The 20,247-nt window shown below is 31.5% G+C and overlaps 1 protein-coding gene across 2 annotated transcripts in view; it reads left to right on the top strand.

Annotated features, from left to right (window-relative positions):
* The window catches only part of tmeff2a (transmembrane protein with EGF-like and two follistatin-like domains 2a), a 392,560-nt gene that overhangs the window by 360,909 nt on the left and 11,404 nt on the right, over positions 1 to 20,247 (top strand). For both annotated transcript variants that reach the window (XM_061918441.1, XM_061918442.1), the window contains exons 7-8: positions 2,431 to 2,478; positions 2,575 to 2,683. In XM_061918441.1, coding sequence (XP_061774425.1) covers positions 2,431 to 2,478; positions 2,575 to 2,683 — 157 coding nt within the window. The remainder of the gene's footprint in view (positions 1 to 2,430; positions 2,479 to 2,574; positions 2,684 to 20,247) is intronic.

Genomic DNA, 20,247 nt, shown 5'->3' with positions numbered 1-20,247 from the left:
TGCTGAAATCCGAGTCTGAATCCGAGCTAATGTCGCTATATCTTGCTGTGGTAACCGCCATGTTGTTTGTATTGGCAGCACTGTATGAAGTCACAGGGAAATGGACAGTCGCGTCGCAAATAGCGAAAATCAAGAACTTTAAAGCTTTTTTCAGGGATATTCCGGGTGGTGTAAAATTTTGAAAAAAACTTCGAAAAATAAAACAAGTCACTGGGAACTGATTTTTATTGTTTTTAACCCTTTTGAAATTGTAATAATATTCCCCTTTAAATGCTGATTTTTTTTCTTCACCAACATATCCGAGAGTAAATAAGCAAGAGTTTTTCCTGTTACTTTCTTCCTTTTGCATCATAGCTGTGAAGGGGTTGAAAAATATTTTCCCATAGTTGCTCAGTGGAACCAGATATCTCCTGGCCACGGACACACACAAAAAAATATCACTGCAATAAACGGATAATGAGTGGAAAGAGATGGTTTTGTCTATTGCATGGGTGTCAAACTCTGGCCCGTGGGCCAAATTTGGCCCGCCGTGTAATTTTATTTGGCCCTTAAGGCAATATCAAATTAACATTAGAGCTGGCCTGCCGGTATTATACAGCAGTGGTGCCGCTGTAACACCGCATTCACCGCTAATACTCTTACGTGCCAACCCTCCCGATTTTCCCAGAAGACTCACGAATTTCAGTGCCCCTCTCGAAAAATCTCCCGGGGGCAAACATTCTCCCGAATTTCTCCCGATTTCCACCCGGACAACAATATTGAGGACCCTGCCTTTATCGTATTCTACAACCTGTCGTCATGTCCTCTTTTCCTCCCTACAAACATTATCTGCCAATAGAACAAGAAAATTTGGCTTGTCAAGACTTTCAAAATAAGAAAAATAAAAAAATTGCCATATTTTACTTGAACTAAGCAAAATTATCTGCCAATATAACAAGAAAATGTGGCTTGTCAAGACTTTCCAAAATAATAGGAAAAAAAAGGCGTATTATACTTGAACTAAGCAAAATTATCTGCCAAAAGAACAAGAAAATTTGACTTGTCAAGACTTTCCAAAATAAGAAAAAAAAAGATAAAAAGCCGTGTTTTACTTGAACTAAGCAAAATTATCTGCCAATAGAACAAGAAAATTTGGCTTGTCAAGACTTTCAAAATAAGAAAAATAAAAAAATTGCCATATTTTACTTGAACTAAGCAAAATTATCTGCCAATATAACAAGAAAATGTGGCTTGTCAAGACTTTCCAAAATAATAGGAAAAAAAAGGCCTATTATACTTGAACTAAGCAAAATTATCTGGCAAAAGAACAAGAAAATTTGACTTGTCAAGACTTTCCAAAATAAGAAAAAAAAAGATGAAAAGCTTTTACGCACAGAAATGAATGCAAGGCCTACTTGGTCAACACCCATACTGAGGGTGGCCGTGTAAACAAGTTTAACACCGTTCCAAATATGTGCCACACTGTGAACCCACACCAAACAAGAATGCCAAACACATTTCGGGAGAACATTCGCAACATAAACACAACAGAACAAATACCCAGCACTAACTCTTCCGAGACGCTACACTATACACCCCCCCCCCCCCCCCGCTACCACCATTTTTTTTAATTTTCATTTTATTTAATATGCCATTGATATTCTTTCATTTGTTTTTTGAAAGTTACTTTTGCCCTGTTAAGTTATATAAGCGTTGCTTGTTTTATATTCAGTGTTAAAGCAAATCAGTTTAGCAAACTGAGCAATAATTAATGTTTTTATTCTTGCACTTTCTCCGGGCTACCTGAATGTTTGATTCATTCATTATTGTTATATTATTTTCAAATGTATTATTAGCCTTTGGAAAAAGTTTATTTTAATACTTACCTCAGAGGGCTGCAAATAGAAAAGAGGCATTACATTTTTATTCAAATTGTATTTGATATGCCATTGATATTTTTTAATTATTATTCTTTGAAACTCGATTTTGCATGTCACTATAAAGTAACATAAGCTTTGCTTGTTCAATATTCATTGCAAAACTTGTTTGGGTCCCTATTAAAAGGTAAATTTGTTCAATTTTGGCCCGCGGCATTGTTCAGTTTTTTAATTTTGGCCCACTCTGTATTTGAGTTTGACACCCCTGGTCTATTGCGAAGGGGAATTTTCCAAGCCGCTTCAGCAAAGTGAGCAAAAACAGCATTTCTTCTTATCTCTGGTCCCCTCGGACACTCCTCTTTTCTACCTGTGCGCCGTATAATAGACAACCATGGTGGGTACCTTTTTATATGCATTAACCTGGCAGGGGCGCACACCTTTCCGGAGCCTCTGACCAAAGTGTTGCACTCCGGCTCCCCGCTGTGGCATTTGTTCAAACATACATCTCCTAATGGATGGCTGCCAGGTTTCCTGAGCTGAGATTAATGTTGATGGTTTTGTGGCCTTTTTCCAGATGGGAACAAAGGCGGAGCTGGACATTTTACACCAACAGACATCACACGTAAGTGCACCTGATGACCGGTTTGGCAAAGAATGAGCGATTTCTTCATCGCTCAAACCATCAACCCGTATTTTCATTTGTATCGTCTATGAAAAGGAAACGGACAGGCGGACGGCCTGTACACACCCTGTCCAGATCACTACAAGAACTACTGCGTCCACGGAGACTGCCAGTTCCCCAGTATACCCGCCCAGCCCTCATGCAGGTAAAACACACAACACAACACACACACACTTCTATCGTGCATCAACTGCAAAAAGTCAGTGTTCAAACACAAGAAAAAAAATACAAAAATTGGGTGAACTAAGCAAAATTATCTGCCAATATAACAAGAAAATGTGGCTTGTCAAGACTTTCCAAAATAATAAGAAAAAAACGGCATATTATACTTGAACTAAGCAAAATTATCTGCCAATAGAACAAGAAAATTTGGCTTGTCAAGACTTTCAAAATAAGAAAAATAAAAAAATAGCCATATTTTACTTGAACTAAGCAAAATTATCTGCCAATAGAACAAGAAAATGTGGCTTGTCAAGACTTTCCAAAATAATAAGAAAAAAAAGGCGTATTATACTTGAACTAAGCAAAATTATCTGCCAAAAGAACAAGAAAATTTGACTTGTCAAGACTTTCCAAAATAAGAAAAAAAGAAAGAAAAAAAGCCGTGTTTTACTTGAACTAAGCAAAATTATCTGCCAATAGAACAAGAAAATTTGGCTTGTCAAGACTTTCAAAATAAGAAAAGTAAAAAAATAGCCATATTTTACTTGAACTAAGCAAAATTATCTGCCAATATAACAAGAAAATGTGGCTTGTCAAGACTTTCCAAAATAATAAGAAAAAAAAGGTGTTTTATACTTGAACTAAGCAAAATTATCTGCCAATAGAACAAGAAAATGTGGCTTGTCAAGACTTTCCAAAATAATAGGAAAAAAAGGCGTATTATACTTGAACTAAGCAAAATTATCTGGCAAAAGAACAAGAAAATTTGACTTGTCAAGACTTTCCAAAATAAGAAAAAAAAAAGAAAAAAAGCTGTGTTTTACTTGAACTAAGCAAAATTATCTGCCAATAGAACAAAAAAATTTGGCTTGTCAAGACTTTCAAAATAAGAAAAATAAAAAAAATTGCCATATTTTACTTGGACTAAGCAAAATTATCTGCCAATATAACAAGAAAATGTGGCTTGTCAAGACTTTCCAAAATAATAAGAAAAAAAAGGCGTATTATACTTGAACTAAGCAAAATTATCTGCCAAAAGAACAAGAAAATTTGACTTGTCAAGACTTTCCAAAATAAGAAAAAAAGAAAGAAAAAAAGCCGTGTTTTACTTGAACTAAGCAAAATTATCTGCCAATAGAACAAGAAAATTTGGCTTGTCAAGACTTTCAAAATAAGAAAAGTAAAAAAATAGCCATATTTTACTTGAACTAAGCAAAATTATCTGCCAATAGAACAAGAAAATGTGGCTTGTCAAGACTTTCCAAAATAATAGGAAAAAAAGGCGTATTATACTTGAACTAAGCAAAATTATCTGGCAAAAGAACAAGAAAATTTGACTTGTCAAGATTTCCAAAATAAGAAAAAAAAAAGAAAAAAAGCCGTGTTTTACTTGAACTAAGCAAAATTATCTGCCAAAAGAACAAGAAAATTTGGCTTGTCAAGACTTTCCAAAATAATAGGAAAAAAAGGCGTATTATACTTGAACTAAGCAAAATTATCTGGCAAAAGAACAAGAAAATTTGACTTGTCAAGACTTTCCAAAATAAGAAAAAAAAAGAAAAAAAGCTGTGTTTTACTTGAACTAAGCAAAATTATCTGCCAATAGAACAAAAAAATTTGGCTTGTCAAGACTTTCAAAATAAGAAAAATAAAAAAAATTGCCATATTTTACTTGGACTAAGCAAAATTATCTGCCAATAGAACAAGAAAATGTGGCTTGTCAAGACTTTCCAAAATAATAAGAAAGAAAAGGTGTTTTATACTTGAACTAAGCAAAATTATCTGCCAATAGAACAAGAAAATTTGGCTTGTCAAGACTTTCAAAATAAGAAAAGTAAAAAAATAGCCATATTTTACTTGAACTAAGCAAAATTATCTGCCAAAAGAACAAGACAATTTGGCTTGTCAAGACTTTCAAAATAAGAAAAGTAAAAAAATAGCCATATTTTACTTGAACTAAGCAAAATTATCTGCCAATATAACAAGAAAATGTGGCTTGTCAAGACTTTCCAAAATAATAGGAAAAAAAAGGCGTATTATACTTGAACTAAGCAAAATTATCTGGCAAAAGAACAAGAAAATTTGACTTGTCAAGACTTTCCAAAATAAGAAAAAAAAAGAAAAAAGCCGTGTTTTACTTGAACTAAGCAAAATTATCTGCCAATAGAACAAGAAAATTTGGCTTGTCAAAACTTTCAAAATAAAAAAATAAAAAAAATTGCCATATTTTACTTGAACTAAGCAAAATTATCTGCCAAAAGAACAAGAAAATTTGACTTGTCAAGACTTTCAAAATAAGAAAAATAAAAAAATAGCCATATTATACTTGAACTAAGCAAAATTATCTGCCAAAAGAACAAGAAAATTTGGCTTGTCAAGACTTTCCAAAATAATAGGAAAAAAAGGCGTATTATACTTGAACTAAGCAAAATTATCTGGCAAAAGAACAAGAAAATTTGACTTGTCAAGACTTTCCAAAATAAGAAAAAAAAAGAAAAAAAGCTGTGTTTTACTTGAACTAAGCAAAATTATCTGCCAATAGAACAAAAAAATTTGGCTTGTCAAGACTTTCAAAATAAGAAAAATAAAAAAAATTGCCATATTTTACTTGGACTAAGCAAAATTATCTGCCAATAGAACAAGAAAATGTGGCTTGTCAAGACTTTCCAAAATAATAAGAAAGAAAAGGTGTTTTATACTTGAACTAAGCAAAATTATCTGCCAATAGAACAAGAAAATTTGGCTTGTCAAGACTTTCAAAATAAGAAAAGTAAAAAAATAGCCATATTTTACTTGAACTAAGCAAAATTATCTGCCAAAAGAACAAGACAATTTGGCTTGTCAAGACTTTCAAAATAAGAAAAGTAAAAAAATAGCCATATTTTACTTGAACTAAGCAAAATTATCTGCCAATATAACAAGAAAATGTGGCTTGTCAAGACTTTCCAAAATAATAGGAAAAAAAAGGCGTATTATACTTGAACTAAGCAAAATTATCTGGCAAAAGAACAAGAAAATTTGACTTGTCAAGACTTTCCAAAATAAGAAAAAAAAAGAAAAAAGCCGTGTTTTACTTGAACTAAGCAAAATTATCTGCCAATAGAACAAGAAAATTTGGCTTGTCAAAACTTTCAAAATAAAAAAATAAAAAAAATTGCCATATTTTACTTGAACTAAGCAAAATTATCTGCCAAAAGAACAAGAAAATTTGACTTGTCAAGACTTTCAAAATAAGAAAAATAAAAAAATAGCCATATTTTACTTGAACTAAGCAAAATTATCTGCCAATAGAACAAGAAAATGTGGCTTGTCAAGACTTTCCAAAATAATAAGAAAAAAAAGGCGTATTATACTTGAACTAAGCAAAATTATCTGCCAAAAGAACAAGAAAATTTGACTTGTCAAGACTTTCCAAAATGAGAAAAAAAAGAAAGAAAAAAAGCCGTGTTTTACTTGAACTAAGCAAAATTATCTGCCAATAGAACAAGAAAATTTGGCTTGTCAAGACATTCAAAATAAGAAAAGTAAAAAAATAGCCATATTTTACTTGAACTAAGCAAAATTATCTGCCAATATAACAAGAAAATGTGGCTTGTCAAGACTTTCCAAAATAATAAGAAAAAAAAGGCGTTTTATACTTGAACTAAGCAAAATTATCTGCCAATAGAACAAGAAAATTTGGCTTGTCAAGACTTTCAAAATAAGAAAAATAAAAAAATTGCCATATTTTACTTGAACTAAGCAAAATTATCTGCCAAAAGAACAAGAAAATTTGGCTTGTCAAGACTTTCAAAATAAGAAAAGTAAAAAAATTGCCATATTTTACTTGAACTAAGCAAAATTATCTGCCAATAGAACAAGAAAATGTGGCTTGTCAAGACTTTCCAAAATAATAGGAAAAAAAAGGCGTATTATACTTGAACTAAGCAAAATTATCTGGCAAAAGAACAAGAAAATTTGACTTGTCAAGACTTTCCAAAATAAGAAAAAAAAAAGAAAAAAAGCCGTGTTTTACTTGAACTAAGCAAAATTATCTGCCAATAGAACAAGAAAATTTGGCTTGTCAAGACTTTCAAAATAAAAAAATAAAAAAAATTGCCATATTTTACTTGAACTAAGCAAAATTATCTGCCAATATAACAAGAAAATGTGGCTTGTCAAGACTTTCAAAATAAGAAAAATAAAAAAATAGCCATATTTTACTTGAACTAAGCAAAATTATCTGCCAATAGAACAAGAAAATGTGGCTTGTCAAGACTTTCCAAAATAATAAGAAAAAAAAGGCGTATTATACTTGAACTAAGCAAAATTATCTGCCAAAAGAACAAGAAAATTTGACTTGTCAAGACTTTCCAAAATAAGAAAAAAAGAAAGAAAAAAAGCCGTGTTTTACTTGAACTAAGCAAAATTATCTGCCAATAGAACAAGAAAATTTGGCTTGTCAAGACTTTCAAAATAAGAAAAGTAAAAAAATAGCCATATTTTACTTGAACTAAGCAAAATTATCTGCCAATATAACAAGAAAATGTGGCTTGTCAAGACTTTCCAAAATAATAGGAAAAAAAGGCGTATTATACTTGAACTAAGCAAAATTATCTGGCAAAAGAACAAGAAAATTTGACTTGTCAAGATTTCCAAAATAAGAAAAAAAAAAGAAAAAAAGCCGTGTTTTACTTGAACTAAGCAAAATTATCTGCCAATAGAACAAGAAAATTTGGCTTGTCAAGACTTTCCAAAATAATAGGAAAAAAAGGCGTATTATACTTGAACTAAGCAAAATTATCTGGCAAAAGAACAAGAAAATTTGACTTGTCAAGACTTTCCAAAATAAGAAAAAAAAAAGAAAAAAAGCTGTGTTTTACTTGAACTAAGCAAAATTATCTGCCAATAGAACAAAAAAATTTGGCTTGTCGAGACTTTCAAAATAAGAAAAATAAAAAAAATTGCCATATTTTACTTGGACTAAGCAAAATTATCTGCCAATAGAACAAGAAAATGTGGCTTGTCAAGACTTTCCAAAATAATAAGAAAAAAAAGGCGTATTATACTTGAACTAAGCAAAATTATCTGCCAAAAGAACAAGAAAATTTGACTTGTCAAGACTTTCCAAAATAAGAAAAAAAGAAAGAAAAAAAGCCGTGTTTTACTTGAACTAAGCAAAATTATCTGCCAATAGAACAAGAAAATTTGGCTTGTCAAGACTTTCAAAATAAGAAAAGTAAAAAAATAGCCATATTTTACTTGAACTAAGCAAAATTATCTGCCAATAGAACAAGAAAATGTGGCTTGTCAAGACTTTCCAAAATAATAAGAAAAAAAAGGTGTTTTATACTTGAACTAAGCAAAATTATCTGCCAATAGAACAAGAAAATTTGGCTTGTCAAGACTTTCAAAATAAGAAAAGTAAAAAAATAGCCATATTTTACTTGAACTAAGCAAAATTATCTGCCAAAAGAACAAGACAATTTGGCTTGTCAAGACTTTCAAAATAAGAAAAGTAAAAAAATAGCCATATTTTACTTGAACTAAGCAAAATTATCTGCCAATATAACAAGAAAATGTGGCTTGTCAAGACTTTCCAAAATAATAGGAAAAAAAAGGCGTTTTATACTTGAACTAAGCAAAATTATCTGGCAAAAGAACAAGAAAATTTGACTTGTCAAGACTTTCCAAAATAAGAAAAAAAAAGAAAAAAGCCGTGTTTTACTTGAACTAAGCAAAATTATCTGCCAATAGAACAAGAAAATTTGGCTTGTCAAAACTTTCAAAATAAAAAAATAAAAAAAATTGCCATATTTTACTTTAACTAAGCAAAATTATCTGCCAATAGAACAAGAAAATTTGGCTTGTCAAGACTTTCCAAATAAGAAAAGTAAAAAAATAGCCATATTTTACTTGAACTAAGCAAAATTATCTGCCAATAGAACAAGAAAATTTGGCTTGTCAAGACTTTCCAAATAAGAAAAGTAAAAAAATAGCCATATTTTACTTGAACTAAGCAAAATTATCTGCCAATACAACAAGAAAATGTGGCTTGTCAAGACTTTCCAAAATAATAGGAAAAAAAAGGCGTATTATACTTGAACTAAGCAAAATTATCTGGCAAAAGAACAAGAAAATTTGACTTGTCAAGACTTTCCAAAATAAGAAAAAAAAAGAAAAAAGCCGTGTTTTACTTGAACTAAGCAAAATTATCTGCCAATAGAACAAGAAAATTTGGCTTGTCAAAACTTTCAAAATAAAAAAATAAAAAAAATTGCCATATTTTACTTGAACTAAGCAAAATTATCTGCCAATATAACAAGAAAATGTGGCTTGTCAAGACTTTCAAAATAAGAAAAATAAAAAAATAGCCATATTTTACTTGAACTAAGCAAAATTATCTGCCAATAGAACAAGAAAATGTGGCTTGTCAAGACTTTCCAAAATAATAAGAAAAAAAGGCGTTTTATACTTGAACTAAGCAAAATTATCTGCCAAAAGAACAAGAAAATTTGACTTGTCAAGACTTTCCAAAATGAGAAAAAAAGAAAGAAAAAAAGCCGTGTTTTACTTGAACTAAGCAAAATTATCTGCCAATACAACAAGAAAATGTGGCTTGTCAAGACTTTCCAAAATAATAAGAAAAAAAAGGCGTTTTATACTTGAACTAAGCAAAATTATCTGCCAATAGAACAAGAAAATTTGGCTTGTCAAGACTTTCAAAATAAGAAAAATAAAAAAATTGCCATATTTTACTTGAACTAAGCAAAATTATCTGCCAAAAGAACAAGACAATTTGGCTTGTCAAGACTTTCAAAATAAGAAAAGTAAAAAAATAGCCATATTTTACTTGAACTAAGCAAAATTATCTGCCAATATAACAAGAAAATGTGGCTTGTCAAGACTTTCCAAAATAATAAGAAAAAAAAGGCGTTTTATACTTGAACTAAGCAAAATTATCTGCCAATAGAACAAGAAAATTTGGCTTGTCAAGACTTTCAAAATAAGAAAAATAAAAAAATTGCCATATTTTACTTGAACTAAGCAAAATTATCTGCCAAAAGAACAAGACAATTTGGCTTGTCAAGACTTTCAAAATAAGAAAAGTAAAAAAATAGCCATATTTTACTTGAACTAAGCAAAATTATCTGCCAATATAACAAGAAAATGTGGCTTGTCAAGACTTTCCAAAATAATAGGAAAAAAAAGGCGTATTATACTTGAACTAAGCAAAATTATCTGGCAAAAGAACAAGAAAATTTGACTTGTCAAGACTTTCCAAAATAAGAAAAAAAAAGAAAAAAGCCGTGTTTTACTTGAACTAAGCAAAATTATCTGCCAATAGAACAAGAAAATTTGGCTTGTCAAGACTTTCAAAATAATAAAAATAAAAAAATAGCCATATTTTACTTGAACTAAGCAAAATTATCTGCCAATAGAACAAGAAAATGTGGCTTGTCTAGACTTTCAAAAATAATAATAAAAAAATAAAATAGGCATATTTTACTTGAACTAAGTAAAATGGGGGGGGGGTAAAAAGTAACAACAAAATATGTACAGTATGTGTGTATATATGTTTGTAGAGTGAACGCATATGTACAGTATGTGTATATGTATGTTTGTAGAGTGAATGTATATGTACAGTATGTGTATATATATGTTTGTAGAGTGAATGCATATGCGCAGTATGTGTATATGTATGTTTGTAGAGTGAATGTATATGTGCAGTATGTGTATATGTATGTTTGTAGAGTGAATGCATATGTACAGTATGTGTATATGTATGTAGAGTGAATGCATATGTACAGTATGTGTATATGTATGTTTGTAGAGTGAATGCATATGTACAGTATGTGTATATGTATGTTCGTAGAGTGAATGTATATGTACAGTATGTGTATATGTATGTTTGTAGAGTGAATGCATATGTACAGTATGTGTATATGTATGTTTGTAGAGTGAATACATATGTACAGTATATGTATATATATACGTTTGTAGAGTGAATACATATGTACAGTATATGTATATGTATGTTTGTAGAGTGAATGCAAATGTGCAGTATGTGTACATGTATGTTTGTAGACTGAATGTATATGTACAGTATATGTATATGTATGTTTGTAGAGCGAATACATATGTACAGTATATTTATATGTATGTTTGTAGAGTGAATGCAAATGTGCAGTATGTGTACATGTATGTTTGTAGAGTGAATGCATATCTACAGTATGTGTATGCTGCATGTATACTGTATGTCTGAGTTATTTTTTGCTGCAGTGTTGATGGACCCGAAATGTGCTTCTTGTAAACTCGCCAGGGGGCGGACTTCGCAACCAGAAATGAAGGCGCCGTACTGCCTAATGAATAAGATGTGAAGTTAGGCAACAGCAAAGCAAGCGATAGAGCCCGTTGATTTCGTAATCAGGGTTTGTTTGTCATGTGCGAGCTCTCCCGGCGTGTTGAGTCGCAGAGTAACAGCAGGTCACGATACTGCCTTATGCTGCATCGCTTCCAATGAATCCTGTGTTTGATTCCTCACTGCCCCAAATGAGATTCATCTTCTTGCACAAATTTGATCAAATTTCTGGACTCCGTGCATTTTTTTTTTTTTGCACACCTCTTTACCTACCAAATAAGGGCTTGTGTGCCAGTAAGCAGAAGATGCTGCTGTGAATATCATTTGCAGCAGAAATAGAACATGTTCCTGGGAGCCGAGGTTTCAAGTAACAATTGTAACAAACCATCCATTTGCTACCGCTCGTCCCTTTTGGGGTTGCGGGGGGTGCTGGAGCCTATCACTGCAAAAAGTCAGTGTTCAAAAACAAAACAAAAAAATACCACAATTAGAGGCATTTTTCTTGAACTACGCAAAATTATCTGCCAATAGAACAAGAAAATTGGGCTTGTCAAGACTTTCCAAAACAAGTAAAATTAGTTAACTTCAATGAACCCTAAAATACCTTAAAATAGTTAATGCACACTCAGATAAATATATATATATATATATATATATATATATATATATATATATATATATATATATATATATATATATATATATATATATTTATATATATATATATATATATATATATATATATTTATATATATATATATATATATATATATATATATATATATATACATATAGTGCACTTGTCATTAGTAAGTATTTTCTCACTAATAACAAGTGCACTTTTCTTGATAGAGAAAACAAGTATGAGACTTTTTTCTTAATATGTTTAAAATTATTTTTAAATTAAATAAATGCTAGTGTTATTATCTTGTCATAATGATATGCGCTCGGCATTACATTTCTTGCATTTTCCCTTTGATAAAATGACATCATATATCTATATATATATATATATATATATATATATATGTATACACATATGTATATATATGTATATATATATATATATATATATATATATATATATATATATATATATATATATATATATATATATATATATATATATATGTATATATATATTTACAGCCCGGCCCCTGACCACAATTTTTTTTTTATTGAATTTATCTGAGTGTGTATTAACTATTTCTGTTCAAAATTGTTAGAAATGTCACATGTTAAATGTTTAAATATTAACTGTCAGTTAACTGTACTGTGCCAACCGTACTAATATATGAGTACGTATTTTCTATTGTTTCATTAAAAATAAAACAGCAAAGTTCATTTGGCTGTCATCTGTTTTAATTATGAGACAGAATTGTGTCAAAGTCATGATTTTTTTATTTCATGCTTGACATAAGGAAACCCTTAAAACAGGGGTCACCAACCTTTTTGAAACCAAGAGCTACTTTTTGGGTACTGATTAATGCGAAGGGCTACCAGTTTGATACACACTTAAATAAATTGCCAAAAATAACCAATTTGCTCAATTTACCTTTGATAAATAAATCTATATATGTATTAAAAAAAATTGTTATTTCTGTCTCTCATTCCGTCGTACATTTTTTTTCCTTTTACAGAAGGTTTTTTGTAGATAATAAATGGTTAAAAAACACTTAATTGAACGGTTTGAAAGAGGAGAAAACATGAAAAAAATGAAAATTTAATTTTGAAACATAGTTTATCTTCAATTTCGACTCTTTAAAATTCAAAATTCAACCCAAAAAATAAAGAGAAAAACTAGTTAATTCGAATTGTTTTTTTAAAAAAAAAAGAGAATTTATGGAACATCATTAGTAATTTTTTTCCTGATTAGGATTAATTTTAGAATTTTGATGACATGTTTTAAATAGGTTAAAATCCAATTTGCACTTTGTTAGAATATATAACACATTGGACCAAGCTATATTTCTAACAAAGACAAAACAATATTTTTTTTAGATTTTCCAGAACAAAATTTTTAAAATGAAATTCAAAAGACATTGAAATAAGATTTAAATTTGATTCTACAGATTTTCTAGATTTGCCAGAATATTTTTGGGGAATTTTAATCATAATAAGTTTGAAGAAATATTTCACAAATATTCTTTGTCGAAAAAACAGAAGCTAAAATGAAGAGTTGAATTAGAATGTATTTATTATTCTTTCCAATTAAAAAAAAAAAAAACTTGAACATTGATTTAAATTGTGAGGAAAGAAGAGGAAGGATTTTAAAAGGTAAAAAGTTATATGTGTTTGAAAATCATTTTTAAGGTTAAATTGTCTTTCTGAAAGTTATAAGAAGGAAATTAAACAAATAAATGAATTTATTTAAACAAGTGAAGACCAAGTCTTTAAAATATTTTCTTGGATTTTCAAATTCTATTTGAGTTTTGTCTTTCTTAGAATCAAAAATGTCGAGCCAAGCGAGACCAGCTTGCTAGTAAATAAATACAATTAAAAAAATAGAGGCAGCTCACTGGTAAGTGCTACTATTTGAGCTATTTTTAGAACAGGCCAGCGGGCGACTCATCTGGTCCTTACGGGCTACCTGGTGCCCGCGGGCACCGCGTTGGTGACACCTGCCTTAAAACAAGTAAAACACGCTAACATAAAATCTGCTTAGAGAGAAGAATTATCATATCAGACAGAAAATAAGCAAATATCAACCTTATTTGAGATATTTCATCTTACTTAGATTTCAGTTTTTGCAGTGTGTGCATTCAGGCCAACTTTCAAAATGTCTGCCTTTAGTGTTTTACGCAAAAAGACAATCGCGAATTCAAAAGTTGCACAGACCTCTTTATTACCTCAGCCAAAGAGGTTCTGTTTTCATAGCTCTTTGTTTTATTTGTCTGTCAGAGGATGCTGGTGTGGCTCCGGCAGTATCACCTGCTGCCAAAAACCAGAGGGTAAACATAGATAGACTGACTGGGTCGCAGACAGTTTCATTCGAGTGTCCCCTTTGGCTATGGGCTGTTTGAGCTGCTCCCTAATAATACCCTTTAACTCCTCTGCTACCACTTTTTTTTTTTCCATCACCCCAGCAGACACAAGACGTTGATACAACGTTGATTATCCATACATGTCCCTTAAAAAGGACTTTGAAACAAAGTTGCAAAATAGTTGTATTTGTAAATCGAGATGTTGATGTCCAACGTTGGATCCGTGTTTTTGGTTGGGAATTGACCAAATTTCAACGGTCAAATCAACGTCACAACCTGACATTGTATAAAAGTCAGAAAAACATGTTGTTTCAACGTTGTATTTGTGTTGTTAAGTTAAAGTACCAATGATTGTCACACACACACTAGTTGTGTGTGTGACATTTGACCCATCCCCTTGTTCCACCCCCTGGGAGTTGAGGGGAGCAGTGAGCAGCAGCACTGGCCGCGCTCGGGAATCATTTTTGGTGATTCAACCCCCAAATCCAACACTTGATGCTGAGTGCCAAGCAGGGAGGTAATGGCTCCTATTTTATTAGTCTTTGGTATGACTCGGCCAGGGTTTGAACTCACGACCTATCTATCTCAGAGCGGACAATCTAACCACAAGCAGACTGAGCAAGTCATAAAATATTGGTCCGAAAATGACCAAATTTCAATGGTTAAATCAACGTCACAACCTGACATTGAATAAACATTGTCAAAAAGCATGTTGTTTTTGTGTTGTTCAATATTGGTTGGGAAATGACAAAAAATATCAATGTTTAAATCAACGTCATTGAATAAACATTGTCTAAAAGTGTCACGCTTAAGATAAAGATAACATAATTTAATAACGCAGACACAGTAAAAAAAAACGGGCAGAAATAAACAAAAGAAATGTGGGAAGCTAATGCTAACACTTAGCATAGATTCAGGAAACACTAGAGCAGCGTGCCGAACGCACAGGAAGCTAAGGCTAACACTTAGCACCGATTCAGGAATCAGAAACATGAACGCGATTGTTGCTTACCGCAAAACGATGGACCCAGGCCAACTGACGGGAGAGGGCAGGCTTAAATAACGAAAGTAATTACAACACAGGCGCGCGTCCGGGAACAAGTGGCAGGTGAAACTAATAAGTAACTATGAAGACAGAACAAACAAGGAACTAGGAACTAAGTCAAACATTAGCAGAACATACCTGAACATAATATGATCCGGGCAGCGGATCATAACAAAAGGCATGTTGTTTCAACGTTGTAATTGTGTTGTAAAATACTGGTTGGAAAATGACCAAATGTCAATGGTCAACTCAACGTCACAACCTGACATTGAATAAACGTCAAAAAGTATGTTGTTTCAACGTCGTATTTGTGTTGTAAAATATTGGTTGGAAAATGACCAAATTTCAATGGTCAAGTCAACGTTACAACCTGACATTGAATAAACGTCAAAAAGCATGTTGTTTCAACGTTGTATTTGTGTTGTAATGTTGGTCGGGAAATGACCAAAAATTTCAATGGTCAAGTCAACGTCACAACCTGACATTGAATAAATGTTGTCAAAAAGCATGTTGTTTCAATGTTGTTTTTGTGTTGTACAATATTGATTGGGAAATGACCAAAATGTCAATGGTCAAATCAAAGTCACAACCTGACATTGAATAAATGTCAAAAAGTATGTTGTTTCAACGTCGTATTTGTGTTGTAAAATATTGGTTGGAAAATGACCAAATTTCAATGGTCAAATCAAAGTCACAACCTGACTTTGAATAAATGTCAACAAGTATGTTGTTTCAACGTCGTATTTGTGTAGTACAATATTGGTTGGGAAATGACCAAAAATTTCAATGGTCAAATCAACGTCACAACCTGACATTGAATAAACCTCGTCAGAAAGTATGTTGTTTCAACTTTGTGTTTGTGTAGTACAATATCAGTTGGGAAATGACCAAAAATGTCAATGGTCAAATCAACGTCACAACCTGACATTGAATAAATGTCAAAAAGTATGTTGTTTCAACGTCGTATTTGTGTTGTAAAATATTGGTTGGAAAATGACCAAATTTCAATGGTCAAATCAACGTCACAACCTGACATTGAATAAACGTCAAAAAGGATGTTGTTTCAACGTTGTATTTGTGTTGTAATATTGGTAGGGAAATGACCAAAAATTTCAATGGTCAAGTCAACGTCACAACCTGACATTGAATAAATGTTGTCTAAAAGAATGTTGTTTCAACGTTGTATATTTGTTGTAAAATATTGGTTGGAAAATGACCAAATTTCAATGGTCAAATCACCGTCACAACCTGACATTGAATAAACATTGTCTAAAAGGATGTTTTTTCAAGGTTGTATTTGTGTTGTACAATATTGGTTGGGAAATTACCAAAAATTTCAATGATCAAAACGTCACAACCTGACATTGATTAAACATTGTCAAAAAGGATGTTGTTTCAACGTTGTTTTTGTGTTGTACAATATTGGTTGGGAAATGACCAAAATGTCAATGGTCAGATCAAAGTCACAACCTGACATTGAATAAATGTCAAAAAGTATGTTGTTTCAACGTCGTATTTGTGTTGTAAAAAATTGGTTGGAAAATGACCAAATTTCAATGGTCAAATCAACGTCACAACCTGACATTGAATAAACCTCGTCAGAAAGGATGTTGTTTCAACGTTGTATTTGTGTTGTAATATTGGTCGGGAAATGACCAAAAATTTCAATGGTCAAGTCAACGTCACAACCTGACATTGAATAAATGTTGTCTAAAAGAATGTTGTTTCAACGTTGTATATTTGTTGTAAAATATTGGTTGGAAAATGACCAAATTTTAATGGTCAAATCAAAGTCACAACCTGACATTGAATAAATGTCAACAAGCATGTTGTTTCAACGTCGTATTTGTGTTGTAAAATATTGATCGGGAAATGACCAAAAATGTCAGTGGTCAAGTCAAAGTCACAACCTGACATTGAATAAATGTTGTCTGAAAGGATGTTTTTTCAACGTTGTATTTGTGTAGTACAATATTGCTTGGGAAATGACCAAAAATTTCAATGGTCAAGTCAACGTCACAACCTGACATTGAATAAATGTTGTCTAAAAGAATGTTGTTTCAACGTTGTATATTTGTTGTAAAATATTGATGGATAAATGACCAAATTTCAATGGTCAAATCAACGTCACAACCTGACATTGAATAAACATTGTCTAAAAGGATGTTTTTTCAAGGTTGTATTTGTGTTGTACAATATTGGTTGGGAAATTACCAAAAATTTCAATGATCAAAACGTCACAACCTGACATTGATTAAACATTGTCAAAAAGGATGTTGTTTCAACGTTGTTTTTGTGTTGTACAATATTGGTTGGGAAATGACCAAAATGTCAATGGTCAGATCAAAGTCACAACCTGACATTGAATAAATGTCAAAAAGTATGTTGTTTCAACGTCGTATTTGTGTTGTAAAAAATTGGTTGGAAAATGACCAAATTTCAATGGTCAAATCAACGTCACAACCTGACATTGAATAAACCTCGTCAGAAAGGATGTTGTTTCAACGTTGTATTTGTGTTGTAATATTGGTCGGGAAATGACCAAAAATTTCAATGGTCAAGTCAACGTCACAACCTGACATTGAATAAATGTTGTCTAAAAGAATGTTGTTTCAACGTTGTATATTTGTTGTAAAATATTGGTTGGAAAATGACCAAATTTTAATGGTCAAATCAAAGTCACAACCTGACATTGAATAAATGTCAACAAGCATGTTGTTTCAACGTCGTATTTGTGTTGTAAAATATTGGTCGGGAAATGACCAAAAATGTCAGTGGTCAAGTCAAAGTCACAACCTGACATTGAATAAATGTTGTCTGAAAGGATGTTTTTTCAACGTTGTATTTGTGTAGTACAATATTGCTTGGGAAATGACCAAAAATTTCAATGATCAAAACGTCACATCCTGACATTGATTAAACATTGTCAAAAAGGATGTTGTCTCAACGTTGTTTTTGTGTTGTACAATATTGGTTGGGAAATGACCAAAATGTCAATGGTCGAATCAAAGTCACAACCTGACATTGAATAAATGTCAAAAAGTATGTTGTTTCAACGTCGTATTTGTGTTGTAAAAAATTGGTTGGAAAATGACCAACTTTCAATGGTCAAATCAACGTCACAACCTGACATTGAATATATGTGGTCTAAAAGAATGTTGTTTCAACGTTGTATATTTGTTGTAAAATATTGGTTGGGAAATGACCAAATTTCAATGGTCAAATCAACGTCACAACCTGACATTGAATAAACGTCAAAAAAGCATGTTGTTTCAACGTTGTATTTGTGTTGTAATATTGGTCGGGAAATGACCAAAAATTTCAATGGTCAAGTCAACGTCACAACCTGACATTGAATAAATGTTGTCTAAAAAAATGTTGTTTTAACTTTGTATATTTGTTGTAAAATATTGGTTGGGAAATGACCGAAATATCAATGGTCAAATCAAAGTCACAACCTGACATTGAATAAATGTCAAAAAGTATGTTGTTTCAACGTCATATTTGTGTTGTAAAAAAATGGTTGGAAAATGACCAAATTTCAATGGTCAAATCAACGTCACAACCTGACATTGAATAAACATCAAAAAGCATGTTGTTTCAACGTTGTATTTGTGTTGTAATGTTGGTCGGGAAATGACCAAAAATTTCAATGGTCAAGTCAACGTCACAACCTGACATTGATTAAATTTTGTCTAAAAGAATGTTGTTTCAACGTTGTATATTTGTTGTAAAATATTGGTTGGAAAATGACCAAATTTCAATGGTCAAGTCAACGTCACAACCTAACATTGAATAAACATCAAAAAGCATGTTGTTTCAACGTTGTATTTGTGTTGTAAAATATTGGTCGGGAAATGACCAAATTTCAATGGTAAAATCAAAGTCACAACCTGACATTGAATAAATGTCAAAAACTATGTTGTTTCAACGTCGTATTTGTGTTGTAAAATATTTGTTGGAAAATTACCAAATTTCAATGGTAAAATCAAAGTCACAACCTGACATTGAATAAACGTCAAAAAGTATGTTGTTTCAACGTTGTATTTGTGTTGTAATGTTGGTCGGGAAATGACCAAAAATGTCAATGGTCAAGTCAACGTCACAACCTGACATTGAATAAATGTTGTCTAAAAGAATGTTGTTTCAACGTTGTATATTTGTTGTAAAATATTGGTTGGAAAACTACCAAATTTCAATGGTCAAAACATCACAACTTAACATTGAATAAACATCAAAAAGCATGTTGTTTCAACGTTGTATTTGTGTTGTAAAATATTGGTTGGAAAATGATCAAATTTCAATGGTCAAATCAACATCACAACCTGACATTGAATAAACGTCAAAAAAGCATGTTGTTTCAACGTTGTTTTTGTGTTGTAAAATATTGGTCGGGAAATGACCAAATTTCAATGGTAAAATCAAAGTCACAACCTGACATTGAATAAATGTCAAAAACTATGTTGTTTCAACGTCGTATTTGTGTTGTAAAATATTTGTTGGAAAATTACCAAATTTCAATGGTAAAATCAAAGTCACAACCTGACATTGAATAAACGTCAAAAAGTATGTTGTTTCAACGTTGTATTTGTGTTGTAATGTTGGTCGGGAAATGACCAAAAATGTCAATGGTCAAGTCAACGTCACAACCTGACATTGAATAAATGTTGTCTAAAAGAATGTTGTTTCAACGTTGTATATTTGTTGTAAAATATTGGTTGGAAAACTACCAAATTTCAATGGTCAAAACATCACAACTTAACATTGAATAAACATCAAAAAGCATGTTGTTTCAACGTTGTATTTGTGTTGTAAAATATTGGTTGGAAAATGATCAAATTTCAATGGTCAAATCAACATCACAACCTGACATTGAATAAACGTCAAAAAAGCATGTTGTTTCAACGTTGTTTTTGTGTTGTACAATATTGGTTGGGAAATTACCAAAAATGTCAATAGTCAAATCAATGTCACAACCTGACATTGAATAAACGTTGTCAAAATGCATGTTGTTTCGACATTGTTTTTGTTGGATAACATTGATTTGGAATTGAACAAATTCTAATGTCCAAATCACACTAATGTCGCTTTTCGATGCAGTACCACCTGAGCGATCGAAGATCCGTGATATCATCGCTTACGTGCAGTGATTTCTCCGAACCTTTTGATGATATTAC

Source organism: Nerophis ophidion, linkage group LG13 (assembly GCF_033978795.1).
Source record: "Nerophis ophidion isolate RoL-2023_Sa linkage group LG13, RoL_Noph_v1.0, whole genome shotgun sequence".
In the NCBI taxonomy this organism is placed as follows: domain Eukaryota; kingdom Metazoa; phylum Chordata; class Actinopteri; order Syngnathiformes; family Syngnathidae; genus Nerophis; species Nerophis ophidion.
The sequence above is the reverse complement of the archived record's forward strand: the minus strand, read 5'-3'. Positions and strand labels throughout refer to the sequence as shown.